Below are 16259 nucleotides of genomic sequence, written 5' to 3'. Positions count from 1 at the left end.
TGAACATCAGATTGTGGGTGGACTAGCATGAAGTAGCAAGCCAGATATCCTGACTGGTACTTTTTGCTCAAGTAGATGTCTGAATCATTCTTCAGCACACTGGATGGCTTATTGTGTAGTCAGCAAGTGGTTACTCTTCTTGAGTTTATTCCCTCACAATGACTAGAGAGAATCCAGGGTTTTTATTTAGTTTATTCCTCTTGTATACTGGGAAGAAACAAAGTTGAGAGGGGAAGGTGTTATATACATCACTGACCTTTGGGAATGATGCATACATTTTAAAAAAATGTGAATTGGACATTGATTTGAATAGATTCAAAGATGTGAAGCTGTGGCAATTGACCAGGTGTTCTTGTTGTGTATAGGAAATGTGTAATAAAGTACAGACCTTGCAAATGGGAATGTATGAACTCCCACTGTGCTATCGACAGTAACTCCTGACTTGTCTTTATCTTTGGTGGTCTGTTAGTCTTAATATGGTAAGTAGGATTATGAGCTGGTCTTAACATTGCAGATACACCTGAAGAACACAGAGATTGAAAACACTAAACTAGCTTCAGAGGTTCAGACATTAAAGAATCTGGATGGAAATAAAGAGAATCTGATATCTTATTACAAAGAGGAGATTGGCAGATTGCAACTGTGTGTAGCTGAGAAAGAAAACCTAAAGAGAGCATTTTTGCTTACTTCATCAAATAAGGTAATCACTGCTTCTCAGATAACATCTTGATATAAGATTGGAAAGTTGCTTGCTTTAGGTGTTTTGGTTGTTCCAAAATACCTCATATTATAAGCAGTGTACTAGCTGGGGAATGCATTGGTTTTCCCAAGCAGGTTTAGATTATATTTGGTTGTTGTCACAATTAATATATTCTGTAAAGTAAACCACAGTAGTGTAGGTGTAACATCATTTCTTCGCAAATGCCTAATGTAATAATGATTTTATACTGTTTGATAAAGATGAAGAGTCATGATGTAAATCCGACTAGAAGGTAGACATTTTGAATCAGGGGGGTCTGCACAAGTGTTGACTTACTATTAACTATTTGCTTTAATGAGTATAACCTCATTTGAACTAATAACAGGTTTGGGCAATGTTCTTCCAGATCTGTTATTGCAATATTGTAGACAGGACTTCTTAAACATTTCCACTTGCAACCCATTTCAGCCAGAAAAATTATTAAATGACCCTGAGTATATAGGTACAGGCAGTCCCAACTTACAAATGACTCATAGTTAAGAACGGGACAATAGGAAGTGAGAGAAATTTACCCTCGGAAGGAAAATTCACTCCTGAAAGAATTATCAAAAGGTGTATCCACTGAAGCTTTATCACCAATCCTTGTTTCTACAACAAGCCATTTTTTCAAAATCCAATTATCACAGGGACAGAAAGTGAGATAAAATCTTCTGAACAGAGGAATAGACAGCAACACAAACACCACAGGGGTGTTAATCTTTCCCTTTTCTATCCAAAGCTAAAATTTGTATTTTTGGCTGGTTACATTGAAAAATGTACCTGTTTTGACTTACAAACAAATTCAGCTTAAGAACAAACCTACAGAATCTATCTTGTTCATAACTTGGGGACTGCCTGTATATAAAATAGATATACAAATCAAACATTTACTGAAAATCAACATTAGCAAGGCTTGCTAAACAGGCTGATTTTCCATTTTATGAAGTACAGCTGAAGCACCTTCTGCAGAGTCCACTGTAAACATTGCACAACAGATTCATATAAATATCTAAAACCTTTTACTGTTGCCACATTTTCTGTGACCCTTACATTGAATGAAGGGGACCCCATTTGGAGTCAGGATTGACATTTCAAGAAACAGTGTTCTAGGCTATTGGATATTTCAGAATGTTTTCAATATACTTGCCTTGAAAATACTAGTACATTTTCATTTTAACAAAACAAGAGGGAAATGAACAAACCTTGAAGTGTGTTTTCAAGTTTTTCTTTTTAATTTTTCTAGGAAGAGGCAAGCATGTTAAAGGAACAGCTTCGAAAAGCTGAGGATCAGATTCAAGCTAGTAGGCAGGAAGCTCTGCTGATGTCAAAAGAACTTAGTGATGCAGTAAATGTGCGTGATAAAACTATGGCCGATCTTCATAGCGCTCGACTAGAAAATGAGAAGGTGAAGAAGCAACTTGCTGATGCTTTGTCTGAACTCAAAAAAATCACTCTAGTGAATAATGAACAGGTAAGAGCATTTGTTCTTATGTTTAATATGACTGTTCTGTGTGTGAGAATGAAAGAAAATGTTATGGCACAGAATACAAAATATTATTATTTGGATAATTGCTAGCTGTCATTCACTTTCAATGGAGAGAATTTCTCTATTGCATGTCACCTTCTATTCTCCCAAAGCCTCTAAGACTTTAATTGGATTACAGGGGAAGGGAAATATAGTTTAGACTGAATCTTACAAAGATTCACATGTCTTATACGTTTAGAAACTTCACATAGATCCTTCAATCCATGAATAAATAATAAAGTGAACAGCATTAAAAATGTTGAATGGACCCACAGTCACTCCCAAATAGATTGCATTTTTTTTTTTGGAAAAAACTTGTAAAATATGAGATTGTGTTGTTCATAACATTTTTTTCCAGTGGAATTTTAAATGTCTCCTGTACTACAGCTTTATGACAAGCAAGCAGTTTTATGCTTGTCTGTGTATGATTAATTTATAACTGAACACCTTTTTAAATTCCATTAGATGCATTTCCTTTTTAAAAAAATTAGTCTGTAAGTTCATAGGCTGAGCAAAATCTGTAATTAAGTGTGTGATATTCCTGCAGTGATTTATTTACTTCATGTTGGTTGTATAGATACAGGAAACAGGAAGTAGAGAGAACTTTATGGATATCCTAGGGCTAATGTTATAAGTGGCTTTTAGTCAACTGTTGTAATCCATTTCATTAGTCTGAGATGAATGCACCTTGCCTGCATTGTCTCTAGTACAGAAACCTATTACTACTGGCACAAACTTTTACCAGAGGGTGTGTGATTTACTATTTTGCCTCGTAAGTGGTTTCAGAGCATGCTGTACTATACTGGAAATTAGGTTTTGACCTGTTCAGCACAGAGATAAGAAAGAACTCATAGTTCCAGAATAGTCTTTTTTTTCATGTCAGGAGCGACCCGAGAAACTGCAAGTTGCTTCTGATGTGAGAGAATTGGCCGTCTGCAAGGATGTTGCTCAGGGGATGCCTGGATGTTTTACCATCCTGTGGGAGGCTTCTGTCATGTCCCCGCATGAGAAGCTGGAGCTGACAGACAGGAGCTCACTGAGCTCTCCGGATTCAAACCACCAACCTTTGGGTCAGCAGTCCATTGTGACCCCAGGGGCTCCCAGAATTGTCTTAACTATGAAGTAAAATTTTAACAGGGGAAAAATCATTCTCTTGAAGCCAACAAAAAGGGCAATATCTTATACATCTTTGTTTTTGTTTTGAAACATCCTTTCCTTCATTTTGCATTTTAAAATGAGGTTTAAATAAGCATTTTGGAAGACTAAATACATTTTCTCCATATGGTAATATTTTTGTTAAAGGAAGTATCAAATGCTGTAGAAAAAGAGCTGCGCAGAGAAGTTGAAGATTTGAAGCTGCGCCTGCAAATGGCTGCTGATCATTACAAGGAAAAATTCAAGGAGTGCCAGAAGCTGCAAAAACAAATCCATAAGCTTATGGACCAGACTGTAAGTAACATTTGGAAATATATAGTACCTGCATTCTTCCAGTAGTTTTATAAAATTGGTTGACTACTTTTGGAGGAGTACAGAATTTTATAACAGAACACACAGAGCCAGCCTGTTTTTGTTTAAATGAACAAAATCTGGATGAATCTTAAATTTACTGATGAGTTGCCTAGAAGGTTTCTGATACATTTTATGTATTAATCCATGCAAGTTCTAGCTAAAGTTCATTGAGCAGAAATAATTTAATATTGATTTCTTAAGGGACAACATATACTCCATTCAAGTTTGCAGCTTCTTGACGACCCTAATCCAGAATGCTAATAGTTATTGTCTCCTTAGTATCAGAATATATTCTAGTTTTGAATGGTTTCCGTATTAAAACCTTAAGACATTACACATGCCTTTTAGCAGAAATTGGTAATAGTATGTTGGAATTGGCTCATGGACATTATCTTTACCATCTCATATTCTTTTCCAGACATTATTCTATAAGAAACTGAGTTGTGTGACTTGTTGGGAAGGGGGCCAATGCTTCTTTTCTTCCTGCTGTTTATGTTATACACACAGTTTCACAGTTTCACAAAAGTGTGAGAAAACCAAATAATCTTTACTGAGACTTGTTACCTTAGTAGTAGGAGCTATGGAGGAAATTGCTTCAGGAGGGCTTTTTAGCTGTAAGTGTTTTGGGCTGATCAGATTAATGAAGCCTGTAACCAGAATAGCACCTATCCAATACAGAACTGCCATAATAAAATGTGTGTTAGTTTATGACTTTCCCTTTTGCCAAACCATTTAATAGTAACATTCACTCTGGATGTCATTCTTTGTTCTATTTTTATTCTGTTTTGTAGGGTTTTTTTGGTACAGTATTTGTGTTTCTTTTGTTATTTTTATTACTGCCCTGGGATCCTTGAGTGTTTTGCAAATGCCTTAAATATATACATTCTTTTCTTATAAAGGCCAATGCAGGGAATCAGCAGAATCCAACAGATGGCTCAAAGTGTGAAGCTCGTATGTGTGAGGTTGGAGATAAAAAGTTGCCTACATCTCCAGGTATCACCTAATTCTAGACTTGGACAAAACTTTGATATAATTTAGCAGTAATGCAGAAAAGACATAATCCAAAACATCATATGCATTTTTTAAAACCACTCTCCTTTCAGTGGCCACCATTTCCAGAGGTGCAAAGTGGGGAGGGGGCTCTCTGGAACAGCACTGTTAGGTCAATAATACTTCTGTCTAAATGCAACAGGAACTCAGCCTGTTAAAGCATGTAAAGTTCAGGTACTGATTGTATTGCTTTGGATTCAAAAATTTTCTTTCCCCAGAGACAGGAGTTTCCTTTTTAGGAGGAGTCTTCTAACTTAGTCATTTCACATTTTATTGTAGGGTTATTACTAATTGTGTGACTCTTAACACAAAGCAGACTCCCCCAATCAGTTTTTTTTCTTAGCACAGAGCTAGATCAAAATTAAATGTAGTGCTAATGCCACAGTGCCAATGTACTGGAAATTCCTTTTCTTCTTCTTAATCCTTGGAATTAGCCAAAATTGCTTGACTGGGTTGTCCTAGTCCTTTGAGGCACATATTTGGAGTGCATGAGACATGTAACAGGAAGAGGAAAATGCTTTCTCCTATCCTGTTCTTTTTGCCAGTGGAAGGCCAGTGTTTGATTTTAATTGGAGATTTGATAGACAATTGTGCAGCATTACAGTTGATAAATTGTATAATTGTCTAGCAATTAGATATTTTAGTGTAATGAAATATAATATTAGTGTCTAGAATCCCTGTCTGGCAATAGTTCTGCATTCCAGTGCTCCTCATCTGCACAGCAACATTTAGCCCCCCCTCCCCCCATTTCCCTATTTATAACTCCCAAGTGATAGTAAATACAAAAATTACTACCTTGCTAAATGCATGTTTTTCAGGTATAAATGTTGATATGCTACATTTGTATTGCAGCTTTATTCCATTACAATGACTGTATATTAGGTTCCCATGTACAGGCACTGACCAGCTTCAATTTTGAGCTTTATCACATTCAGACCATGCCACTATAACGATTAGCAAACTCTACATTCATAGTGTTGTTACATAATACTATTATCATAAAATAATGAATAAGTATAAATAAAATGGATTATCAGAGCTCAGGGAACTAAATAGTCCAAATTGTTTAGCTAGAAGACTGTGTATTTCTAGTCATTGCTATATGAAATAGATTACATATAACTAAAAAGTTAAGAACATTAGTATTTGTTCTCAAAGATAATTAATTTAATGGTATTTTAAAGACTAGCAATTTTTAATTTGATATAAGCTTACATGGAAAACAGTTCACTTTGTAAGCTGTAGTTCTTGAAAGTTTATGTCAAACGGTGATCCAGGCTACGGTCATCTCAAGACTGGACTACTGTAACGCCCTCTACATTGGCCTTCCTCTGTCAGTGATCCGGAAGCTCAAGTTGGTACAAAATGCTTCTTGCGGGAATTCCGATGAGATGCCACATAGCACCAATCTTACTATAGCTGCATTGGTTACCAATTGAGCACTGGATCACTTTCAAAGTGATGGTACTCACTTTTAAGGCCTTGCATGGTTTGAGGCCGATGTACCTGAGGGACCGCCTCACCCCCTACCAACCCCAGAGATCCCTCCGTTCTGAGGACCAAGATCTATTGGAAATTCCCAGTGTCAAGACCTTGCGTCTAACAGCAACCAGACGCAGAGCCTTTACAGCAGTGGCACCATCACTCTGGAATGCTCTGCCACCTGAAGTTCGTGCCTTGCGGGGCTTATCAGCTTTCTGCAGGGCTTGTAAGACATACCTGTTTCGACAGGCCTTTGATTTTTGATATTGCTGTTTTTAAAATTGTTTTAAATTGTTTTTAAATTGTGTTAGATTTTAGCCATTCTTGTAAGCCGCTCCGAGCCCCAGGGGAGTGGCGGCATATAAGTTCGAATAACTAATTAATTAATTAATTAATTAATATAAGTTGCTTATTCTTAAAGTGACACCAGACTTCTTGCCTTTTTAAAAACAATCTAAGACATGTCCCCTTAAAATGTTCCTAAATTACAGTTCTTAATATACTATGCTGTGTAGGTTACTGCTCACAAAAAAAAAACTAGGCTTCAGTTCTCTACCGCTTGTATGTGCTGTGAACATGTTTTTCCTGCTTTATAGAAAAACACAAAATGTGAAGTCTTTTGCTACTCCAATATACTTATGTCCCAGTATGTAATAAGTTACGCCTTTTCATTCAGATAGTAGGAAAAATGTGATCTTTCCAAAATATATGCAGTTAGCGGAATTTTATCTGATACACTTATGGACTTTTCAGAAAAGGAACAACTTCACGAAAAGAATAAGGAAACAGAGAAATATAAGAAGTACAAGCGGGTGCTGTCAGTAAGTAAAAAGGCTGTAGTGAAATGAAGTAGTTATAAGAAGTAATCACAAAGAATAGCTCTTGATAAAGCTTGACATAATTGAAAACTTGTTATGATCATTTATGTTTTATAGTTAATATGTAAATGCTCTGCCAAGACTCTTGTCAGGCGGTAAAACATCCCTTGATTATTTTGAACAATCTGTTCTCTTGGTTTTTATGGTCCACCCACTATATTCATATCAATGTTGACTTAGAAAAAAGTCTTTCTCTGGGACTTACCATCTATAAAGTGCTCTTTTCAGCTGTGTTGATGTATTGCAGTGCATGAATATATAGTAAGCCCACAAATTATGTATTAAGAGTAGCACCTCTTTTAAAATTCTTTATTATCCATACAGACAAATGCAAATAGCAAGCCCCATCTAAAGAGGCATTATTCTTTTCTCTTGTTTAAGAACATTTATATGCATTACCTAGAAACGTGCTTCTTGCTACACAGATCGTTTTATGTCATATGCAGTTTTAAGCAGTTAATAGCTCTAGTATCTAGCTACAAACATATCTAGAAAGGACAGGAATGCATTTTGAACAAAGTGAACGAGAGAAGTCTGAAAAGGAACTTGCTGTTTTTCTCTACAAAGAGATGTGCCTTTCATTATATCTACATAACAAGGGTCAAATGAGATTTTGTATTTAACCATGTGTTTCTAAAGATGGTTTTCTCACAATTGTTTCCCTGACTTCCCTAGTCTAAGAAGTTCTTTCTGATTCTGTTTCACATTCACTGTAGAAGGGCTTTTCCTTTTAGCCTTCTGGATTACGGTACTTGAGAGTTGCAAAGTTTGTGGAGTCTCTTGTATCCCAAAGACAAAATGAAACTATTTTGTATACAAAAATGTCACAGTTGCAGATTGAAGTATTGATTCACACTAAAGCAGTTTTCATTGATTTGATGCTTTCATTAAACCAGGCAATTTTTAAAAAAAGGGGGCGAGGAAGCTCCCTGATTAGCAAATGAAGAAGAAAGTCTATTGGTGACAGTTTTTATAAAGCAGCTGGATTGCAAGTGAAATGACCAGTGAAATCTACATGTTTGTAAAACCTTTGCCAACTGATAACTTTATTTACAGGATGAGAAATTGAAATGCAGTGCCTATGCTGATGAATTGGCCAAGTTGGAGTTGAAATGGAAGGAGCAATTGAAAATTAATGAAAGTGTGAAGCAACAACTAGCTGCAATGGAAGATCAATATTTAGTAAGTTTGGCTTTCTTTGACATTGATTCCTAAGCAGGTTCTTGATTGCTTAGAAAAACAATGGTTAGCTATCTCTGAAATGGACACATTGTAAAAATCAGTTTGGTGTCAGACTTGCCTTCTTTTGACATGCAAAATAATTGTTCATGAACAACTGTTTTTGAGACATATTTTATTGGGCATCAGCACCTGTGGGATTGTTCTAAATTCTCTTTGCTCTGTTAGACCTGCATTATCCTCTGAGATGTTTATACAGAGTCATGTATGGATGGTTATGCAGTAAAAAATACATTTTTGAGCATTATTATAAAATTGGAATTGTTCTGCTCTATAAAATCAAGACCAATTGCTATTACCAATATAAAATTTGACTTGGAGAGAGGTGGGCCCATGTTTACTACTTGCAATAGTGTTCATGTTGAGATGAGTGCAATATTTGTTAGTGAATTTTGAATGTAATCCACTTAGAAAACTTGTGTTGGAATTTGAAGTATTTTATGTACACATGGGAGAAGGCTCTATATCCATTAATAATGGTTCATTTTAACAGGTTCAGTTGGCTGACAAGGACAGACAGATAAGTGAGCTCACATCACATTTGGGAATCCTCACCAATGAGAAGGTACTGATTAAATGTTTGTTTCTTCTTTTATTGATTTGTGCCCTGCTTTTCTCACTCAGGATAGGATTTTAATCGACATTTAACATTAAAAAGGATAAAACAGATACAGATAAACCAGTTCAGGCAGCCTACCACAACTGCCTAAAGGTCTGCCTGAATTAAAAGGTCATTCCTGATACCTTTCTGCTAGGATTTGGGGTGCTAGGCTAGTTTCCTGTGGCTGCCATAAAATGCTAAAGAACAAAATCAACCTTCTTCAGAATGAACTACACATCAGTAACATTTCACAGAGAGCACATGAATCCAGTTTTTAAAAGGATGCCATTTCACAGTGTGTTTACAAAGGGAAAAGATGCTGTAAGTGCTACATCAAATTACATCAAACTATTAAAGCACCAATTCTGTTTCAAACCATTGTGCTTTCTGAAAGTAGCAATTGGTAGGGTGGCATACCACTCACAGTTCCTCGGGGGGGGGGGGGGGGACGACTCAGGGTGGTTTCCAACAAACATTAAATGCCATAATAAACAACAACCCGGAAGCAAACCAAACCAAATCCAAACAGTAATCACTTTATGGGAAGCTAGTGGGAGGAAATCAGGACTTTAGCTTGACCTATTTGAGGTGGATATAATTCTCTGAAATTTTCTTTAGTGCCTACTGCTGCAGTACGAATAAGTCCTCCAAAACATTGTGTGTGTCTAATGGTATTAGAAACTGATGAGTTTGAGTAAGCCACCTGAAATTGGAACAGTTAGAAGCAAACTTAATTTCAGTGTGAGGCACTGCAGCTGGAACAGTAAACCCGGCAACAGCCACAAAACATTTTGATGTTGTTTTTGTGGGATGTGCTTAATATTTGCAGACAGATTATTTTTTTCTCTACTTGCAGAAAGAGCACATGGCTTTCCCCATCCATCATTATTGAAATACCATTAATTATATTGGTGTTGCTCCCAACCTTTAAGACTGGTCTTGACCAGTCAGATTGGGAAATGAAATGTGTAAATATGTCCCTTGATTAAGCTTTTAATGTGTTGAGTCATTGGTGGCTTCCTCTCTACTGATGTAGTTGTGAATGTGGGCTGGAGGAAATTCTAGTCACACAGATTTAAGCTCTTGATCTTGATGTGGGGAACTAATGCGGGTTCCTTTGATGTCAAGAACAAATACTGCTATGACTTCAGTGACATCTGAATGTGAAAACACAGCTGCATTTTGTTTTAAGTCTGTATTCTAAATATCTTTTAAAATTAGAATGTAGAAATGCTGATATTTTATTCAGTTTTTTTCCAAACACAACTATCTCTCTCAATTTTAACTGCTTTCAACACTATAGAGGGTTGTGTATATGTGTATATATCTGTATCCGTCCAATGGTCTGTTCATTCAACTCTTTCTGAGTCATCCAAAAATGTTTATGCGAAATTGAAATGGCTTTGCATACTATAAATATGTGTGTCTGTAGAGTTATACTTTTTGTGTGTGTGTGAGGAGCGACTTGAGAAACCGCAAGTCGCTTCTGGTGTGAGAGAATTGCTTGTCAGCAAGGAAGTTGCACTAATAGTCTTCATATAATAATAACAATAACAACAACAATAATTTTTATTGCTTGTCTGCCTCTTCTCACAGCTCAAGGTGGGTTATAACATTGTAAAACACATATTCACTAGGCCTGTCGGTTTTGTTTCGTTAATTCGTTATTTCGTATTTAAATCGTTTTTTTTTGCATATCCGACGCGATATCAAAACATATTTTCAAACCCGGAAGGGTTTGAAAATATCGAAACAGCAGCCCCATTTTTTTTACGAGCTTCAGCTCGTCTCGTAAATGGAATGGCGGCTGCTGTGCTGACTTCAGTGCTGTGGTCATGTGCTGGTGCCTGGGAGCCAATCCGGCGCTCCCAAGCACCCCAGCAGTGAGTGCACCGTGGCAGGAGCCGATTGGATGGCGCGCGCGCGCTCACCCGCGCGCCATCCAATCGGCTCGGGCTCCTGCGCCCCCCTCCTCCTCCTCCTCCTCCTACCAGCTGTGTTGCAGGAAGTGCTAGGAGGAGGAGGAGGAGGAGGGCGCAGGAGCCCGAGCCGGATGGCGCGCGGGGCTAACAGCAGGAGCGGAGGCCGGTTGTAAAGGTGAGCGGAGCGCGCGCGCGCGCCATCCAATCGGCTCGGGCTCCTGCGCCCTCCTCCTCCTCCTCCTCCTCCTCCTCCTAGCACTTCCTGCAACACAGCTGGGAGGAGGAGGAGGGCGCAGAAGCCGGAGCCGATTGGATGGCGCGCACGCGCTCACCCGAGGAGGAGGAGGAGGAGGGCGCAGGAGCCGGCGGAGCCGATTGGATGGCGCGGGAGGCCGGTTGTGTGAGTTTACTTTTCAGGGCTGTATGTATGACCAATCCAGAACCATTCTCTCCTGACATTTTGCCCACATCTATGGCAGGCATCCTCAGAGGTCTGTTGGTAGGCCTGTTTGATCAAGAAAAAATTTCGATATTTAAAATACTAGGCAAATGGAGTTTAAAAAATGTTTTGTAAATATTTACGAAATTTCGTAAATAACAAAACATTTTTTTGGAAAGTTTTGTTAATATTTTAAATATCGAAACAAAAAAACACCCCAATTACGAATCGATTTTAGAAACAAATTTTTTCTTGATCAAACAGGCCTAATATTCACCTAAAAACTGCCAGAAGACATAGGTTTTTAAACTGACCTGATTTTAACCAAATGTTTTTAATGTAATGTATTTTAATGATCTGCTTTAAATGTGTCTATGACTGTGGTTAGTACTTGAATGAGTGCTTGTTGTAAAGCCGGCCTGAGTGCCCCCCCCCCCCCCCCCAGAGTAAGAAGAATGGGGCACAAACACACTAAATAAATAAATATATAAATAAATAAATCGCAACAGTTGAGCTAGCTGTTGGAGCTCTTCTTGCTGGTCGTTCCACATTCTTGGAAAATAGCTTACTAGTATTTTTTTTATTTTAAAGCGGCTGGCATATATCTGGCATTGATTTATATTTGCCACCTTGAGTCGCCTTTGGGCTGATATGGGCGGGGTAAAAATGATATAAATAAATAATGAATAAATAAATTGTATTAGGTGAAATTATTTTGCAATAAAATAAGAAAACACATTTGGGGAAGCAGTGAAGGGAATACCACTCAACATGGTCAATATGTTAGAAATCTCTTATCAGTTCAAAGTTAACTTGTATTACATCATCAGCTAAAGGTTCAGTCTTTACCTAGGGAAAATCATCAGACCATTGCCTCCTACTGACTGGAGGAGTATGGGATCTATGATCCTAGGTCGCAAGGGTGAGAGATTCCTCATTGGAAAGATTAGAGACTGCTGGAGAGAATGCTGCAGATCGGCAGTAAATATTTATTTCACTCAAAGGACTTAATCAACATAAAAGGAATAAGAATTCAACAAAATCCCAGTAGATTGTCAGAATGCTAGGTGGATCATGTGTTTTATGCAGGCAGAAACTTGTTGGAATAAATTGGATCTGCAGAAAGATTAGTACTTGTCTACTCTTTACTAGCAGGAGTACTGTGATACTAAAGGGCCTTTTCCAAATCTTCAGAGACTGGACCCTTGTGGCATGTTGTATACCATCTGGAGGATATCCTCTGTTTAGTGCATCACCAAAACAAAGAATTTGGAGCTAGCTTCTTAAGGATCTTAGTCCTGAGTTGTTTAGGGCTATGTAAAGAGCCACTATATTTTTAAATTGATTTGGGAGTAGGAAGCCAGTGCATTTTCCCAATGTATGATGGCAAACTGCTACTTAGCTATAGCATTATGTACTAGCTGCAGCTTTCAGGTTAGCTGTCCAGTTTTTCAGCCAGATATAGGAAATATATTCATAATAATCTAAGATAGTTGTGACTTATGACATATTATGGATTAGGGACCACTCCACAGACTATTCACTTGCTCATTTGTGGGGTTATGCAGTCTCCTCGCCAACCTATCATTTTTTTCAGTTACTGACCCAAAGCTTGCAGAGTCTTCCATGATTGAAGCCTTGCAGTATAGCATAGAATACCCATCATTCCAAGTCTCCCAGATACTGCTTCCTAGCAACTGCAGACAGATCTTAAACGTCACTTGATGCTTAACACCAATCCACAACCTGAAGACGAGTACTAATGAAGTCTCTGTGCTCCTGATACTGGCTTTTGAAGTATGACTAGAATGTGCGAAGAACTTTTTTCACAAAGGTTTTAGGTGTTAAGCTTCACTAGAAGATACTGATACTATGAAGCAGCTATTTTCCTTTGTCAGATAGTTGAATCTGACAACTGAGGAGGGAAAGAACATTTTCTGAACAAATTACACTGGAATGAATGTCACGTTCTGCTATGTTTAATATAAATCTAGCACAACTGATTTATGTATATAATATAGCTATATTTTTAACCTTTTTTTTAGAGTTCTAGAAGGAGACCTGGAAATCAAACAGAGAGAATCACTGAAGGGCAGGTTTCTCAGCAGGCGTTGTATTTTCTCAATCCAGTCCTCAATCCTGAAGAAGAGGGCCCAGTTCCTGCTGTTCCAGCTAGATTACCAGTACTGCAATATGGAAACCCCTATTCGACCCAGGAAACTAGAGGTTGGAAAATACTGCCTTGTTGTTGTTTCTTTATATTGAAAAATCTTACAAGCAGAGATGCAGTTGCATTCATCTAGCACCTGAAGTCAGTAACTTAAAATCCTTAGCTAACATGTTTGAAGGTACAGTGTTCCCTCACTTATTGGGGGGTTCTGTTCCAGGAACCCCCCGTGATAAGTGAAAGACCGTGATTTAGGGATGCCCCCTCCCCGCCTCACCCTCTTTACCTTTCTCTTCCTCCTCCTCGTTGCCACCTGGGCCTCTTGCTGCCATTTGGGCCTTGCGATTGAGGAGGCAGCGGAGGTGTCGCAGCGACAAGAGGCCCCGGCGACAAAGAGGAGCAGTAAGAGGAAGGTAAAAGGGGTGAGGAGGGAAAAAGACTACTCCCTCACCCTCTTTACCTTTGTCTTCCTGCTCCTCGTCGCCACAGGCAGCACCATCCTGGCAGCAACAAGGAGGAGGAAGAGGAAGATAAAGGGGGTGAGGATGTTTTTAATGTGGGAGGGTTAAGGGTTCATTTTTTTTTACTTCATCCAAGTTCTCTATCGTATTTATGAAGCTCTTGATTGAGTAGTTCTGCTGGAACATGGCTTATTATTCTAAATAGCACCTAAGTGTACAGGCAGTCCCCAGGTTGTGAACAAGATATGTACTGTAGGTTTGTTCTTAAGTAGAATTTGTACATAAGTCGGGACAAGTAAATTTTTAAGTGTAACTAGTCATTTTTTAAGTTTTGGATAGCATAGGGAAGCATCAACAGCCCTGCAACATTTGTTTTTGTTTTTGTTTGTTTTTTGTCTGTGTCCCAATTCAGAAGATTTCACCTCACTTTCTATCTCTGTGACAATTAGATTGTGAAAATTTTGGGTTGTCATGGAAACAAGGATTGGTGATAAAGTTTTTCTCCATGATAACTCTTTTAGGACTGAATTTCCCTTTCTAGGGGTAGATTTTCTCTCACTTGTTGTCTCACCTCTGTTTGTAACCAGAAGTCGTATTACTAGGAAGTTTGTAGCTCTGAGACTGCCTGTATATGTATACCTTGAATCTCTCTCCCACTTTTGACTACAGATGGCGCAGATGGTGCTTTTTACCCTGATGAGATCCAAAGGCTTCCTGCAAGAGCAGCCTCTTGGGAAATGGAAGACAATGTAGTGTGCAGCCAGCCTGCTCGCAACCTCAGTCGGCCTGATGGTTTAGAAGATCCTGAGGATAATAATGTAAGCTACGAATAAATATAACTGGATTGTTTCACATGTGAAGTAAAAACTTTCGATTTCACAGTTTGAACATTTTCCTTTCTGGCTGCTATTAAAACAAATCTCATGGCAGGAAATAAAATGGCAGCAAATCATTATAGCAGATAACCAAAGGTATGCAGTAAGAGTCCTGTCAGTTCATCTGTTCAAGGGCAGAGGGATGTGTGTCCTTCTTCCCTATCTCAGGTGATGCTCTTAATAGATGTGGGATTTTCATTTACTCCTAATCTGGAAGTGATATGTGAAGGTAAAGGTTTCTCCTTGACCTTAAGTCTAGTTGTGTCAGACTCTGGGGGGTCGGACTCATCTCTATTTCTAAGCCGAAGAGTCGGTATTGTCCGTAGACGCCTCCAAGGTCATGTGGCCAGCATGACTGCATGGAGCGCCATTACCTTCCTACCGGACGACAGGAGCTCATTGCACTCCCCGGATTCAAACCGCCAACGTTTCATCATCAAGTTCAGCAGCTCAGTGGTTTAACCCACTGTGCCACCGGGAGCTCGTTAACACTGCATAGAAACTCAATCTTACTGAATTGTGGATGCTCTCAGGCTCCCCAGTTATGCATGCACAAATCTCTAAGGTGTACTCCTCATCAGCAGGCTCCTTTCCTCTTAAAAGTATGGAGGGTTTAACTAAAACTACCTTTTCCATGCACAATATGAATAGGCAACTCTCCTTTTCACAAGAAGGGCTGGGATTAAGATTTGAATATATATTTTATCATTAGCACAGCAAAAATATGAGTGCGCATACAGAGGATGCTTATATCAAGATCAAAGCTGAGATGTACAGCCCATTGAAGCAGAATGGAAGTCTCTGACAACTTCATCTGCTCCTTTCATAGCTCGTTATGCTAAATGATGTACAGATACCAAGAAAGGTTTCCCACCACAAACTGCACAGCTTGCTTACTTTTAAGGGGGTATTTTGATTTTAATCAGCTCATTTGTACAGGTTGCTTGCCAAGGACCGCTATGCACCAGTGCAAGGTAGTTAGCATCCTATCTCATCTACGGAACAGCCTTGCCTAGGAACAATTAAGTGATTTCCACTTGACAAGCAGAAAAGTAGGAAGAGAAGATGTTAAACTTCGACTTGATGTAAGACAAGGAAAAATCTTCTGAGAACAGGCACACACTTGCCCAAAGTGGGTTCCCATTTGAGCGTATTAGGATCCTTCTACCTCATTACAAAATCTAAGCGGTGTCAGCAAATGAGCACAAGACTTTAGCTCTGTTCCTCTTGGGTTTGCGAGAGGGCAAAGCACATAGATTAGAAAGAACACTCTGCTAATTAAACTGAAGCAGATGACTCAAGAGGAGAAGGGCTTGTCATCTGTAATGTCTGTGCCAAGAATGGTCATATTAAAAATGCAAACGGTGAAGTA

General features: G+C 38.6%; 1 protein-coding gene across 2 annotated transcripts in view; it reads left to right on the top strand.

The window, feature by feature from the left end:
- TAX1BP1 (Tax1 binding protein 1) overlaps window positions 1–16259 on the top strand; it is a 41687-nt gene that overhangs the window by 19375 nt on the left and 6053 nt on the right. Inside the window, exons 8-16 of one of the 2 annotated variants that reach the window (XM_060782018.2) lie at window positions 515–700; window positions 1983–2210; window positions 3567–3713; window positions 4673–4766; window positions 7059–7126; window positions 8240–8365; window positions 8916–8987; window positions 13430–13610; window positions 14682–14830. In XM_060782018.2, coding sequence (XP_060638001.2) covers window positions 515–700; window positions 1983–2210; window positions 3567–3713; window positions 4673–4766; window positions 7059–7126; window positions 8240–8365; window positions 8916–8987; window positions 13430–13610; window positions 14682–14830 — 1251 coding nt within the window. The remainder of the gene's footprint in view (window positions 1–514; window positions 701–1982; window positions 2211–3566; window positions 3714–4672; window positions 4767–7058; window positions 7127–8239; window positions 8366–8915; window positions 8988–13429; window positions 13611–14681; window positions 14831–16259) is intronic. The other variant, XM_060782021.2, reaches the window with a different exon arrangement.

Source organism: Anolis sagrei, chromosome 6, assembly GCF_037176765.1.
Source record: "Anolis sagrei isolate rAnoSag1 chromosome 6, rAnoSag1.mat, whole genome shotgun sequence".
Lineage (NCBI taxonomy): Eukaryota > Metazoa > Chordata > Lepidosauria > Squamata > Dactyloidae > Anolis > Anolis sagrei.
Note: the sequence above shows the minus strand (reverse complement) of the source record. Positions and strands in the feature narration are given on the sequence as shown.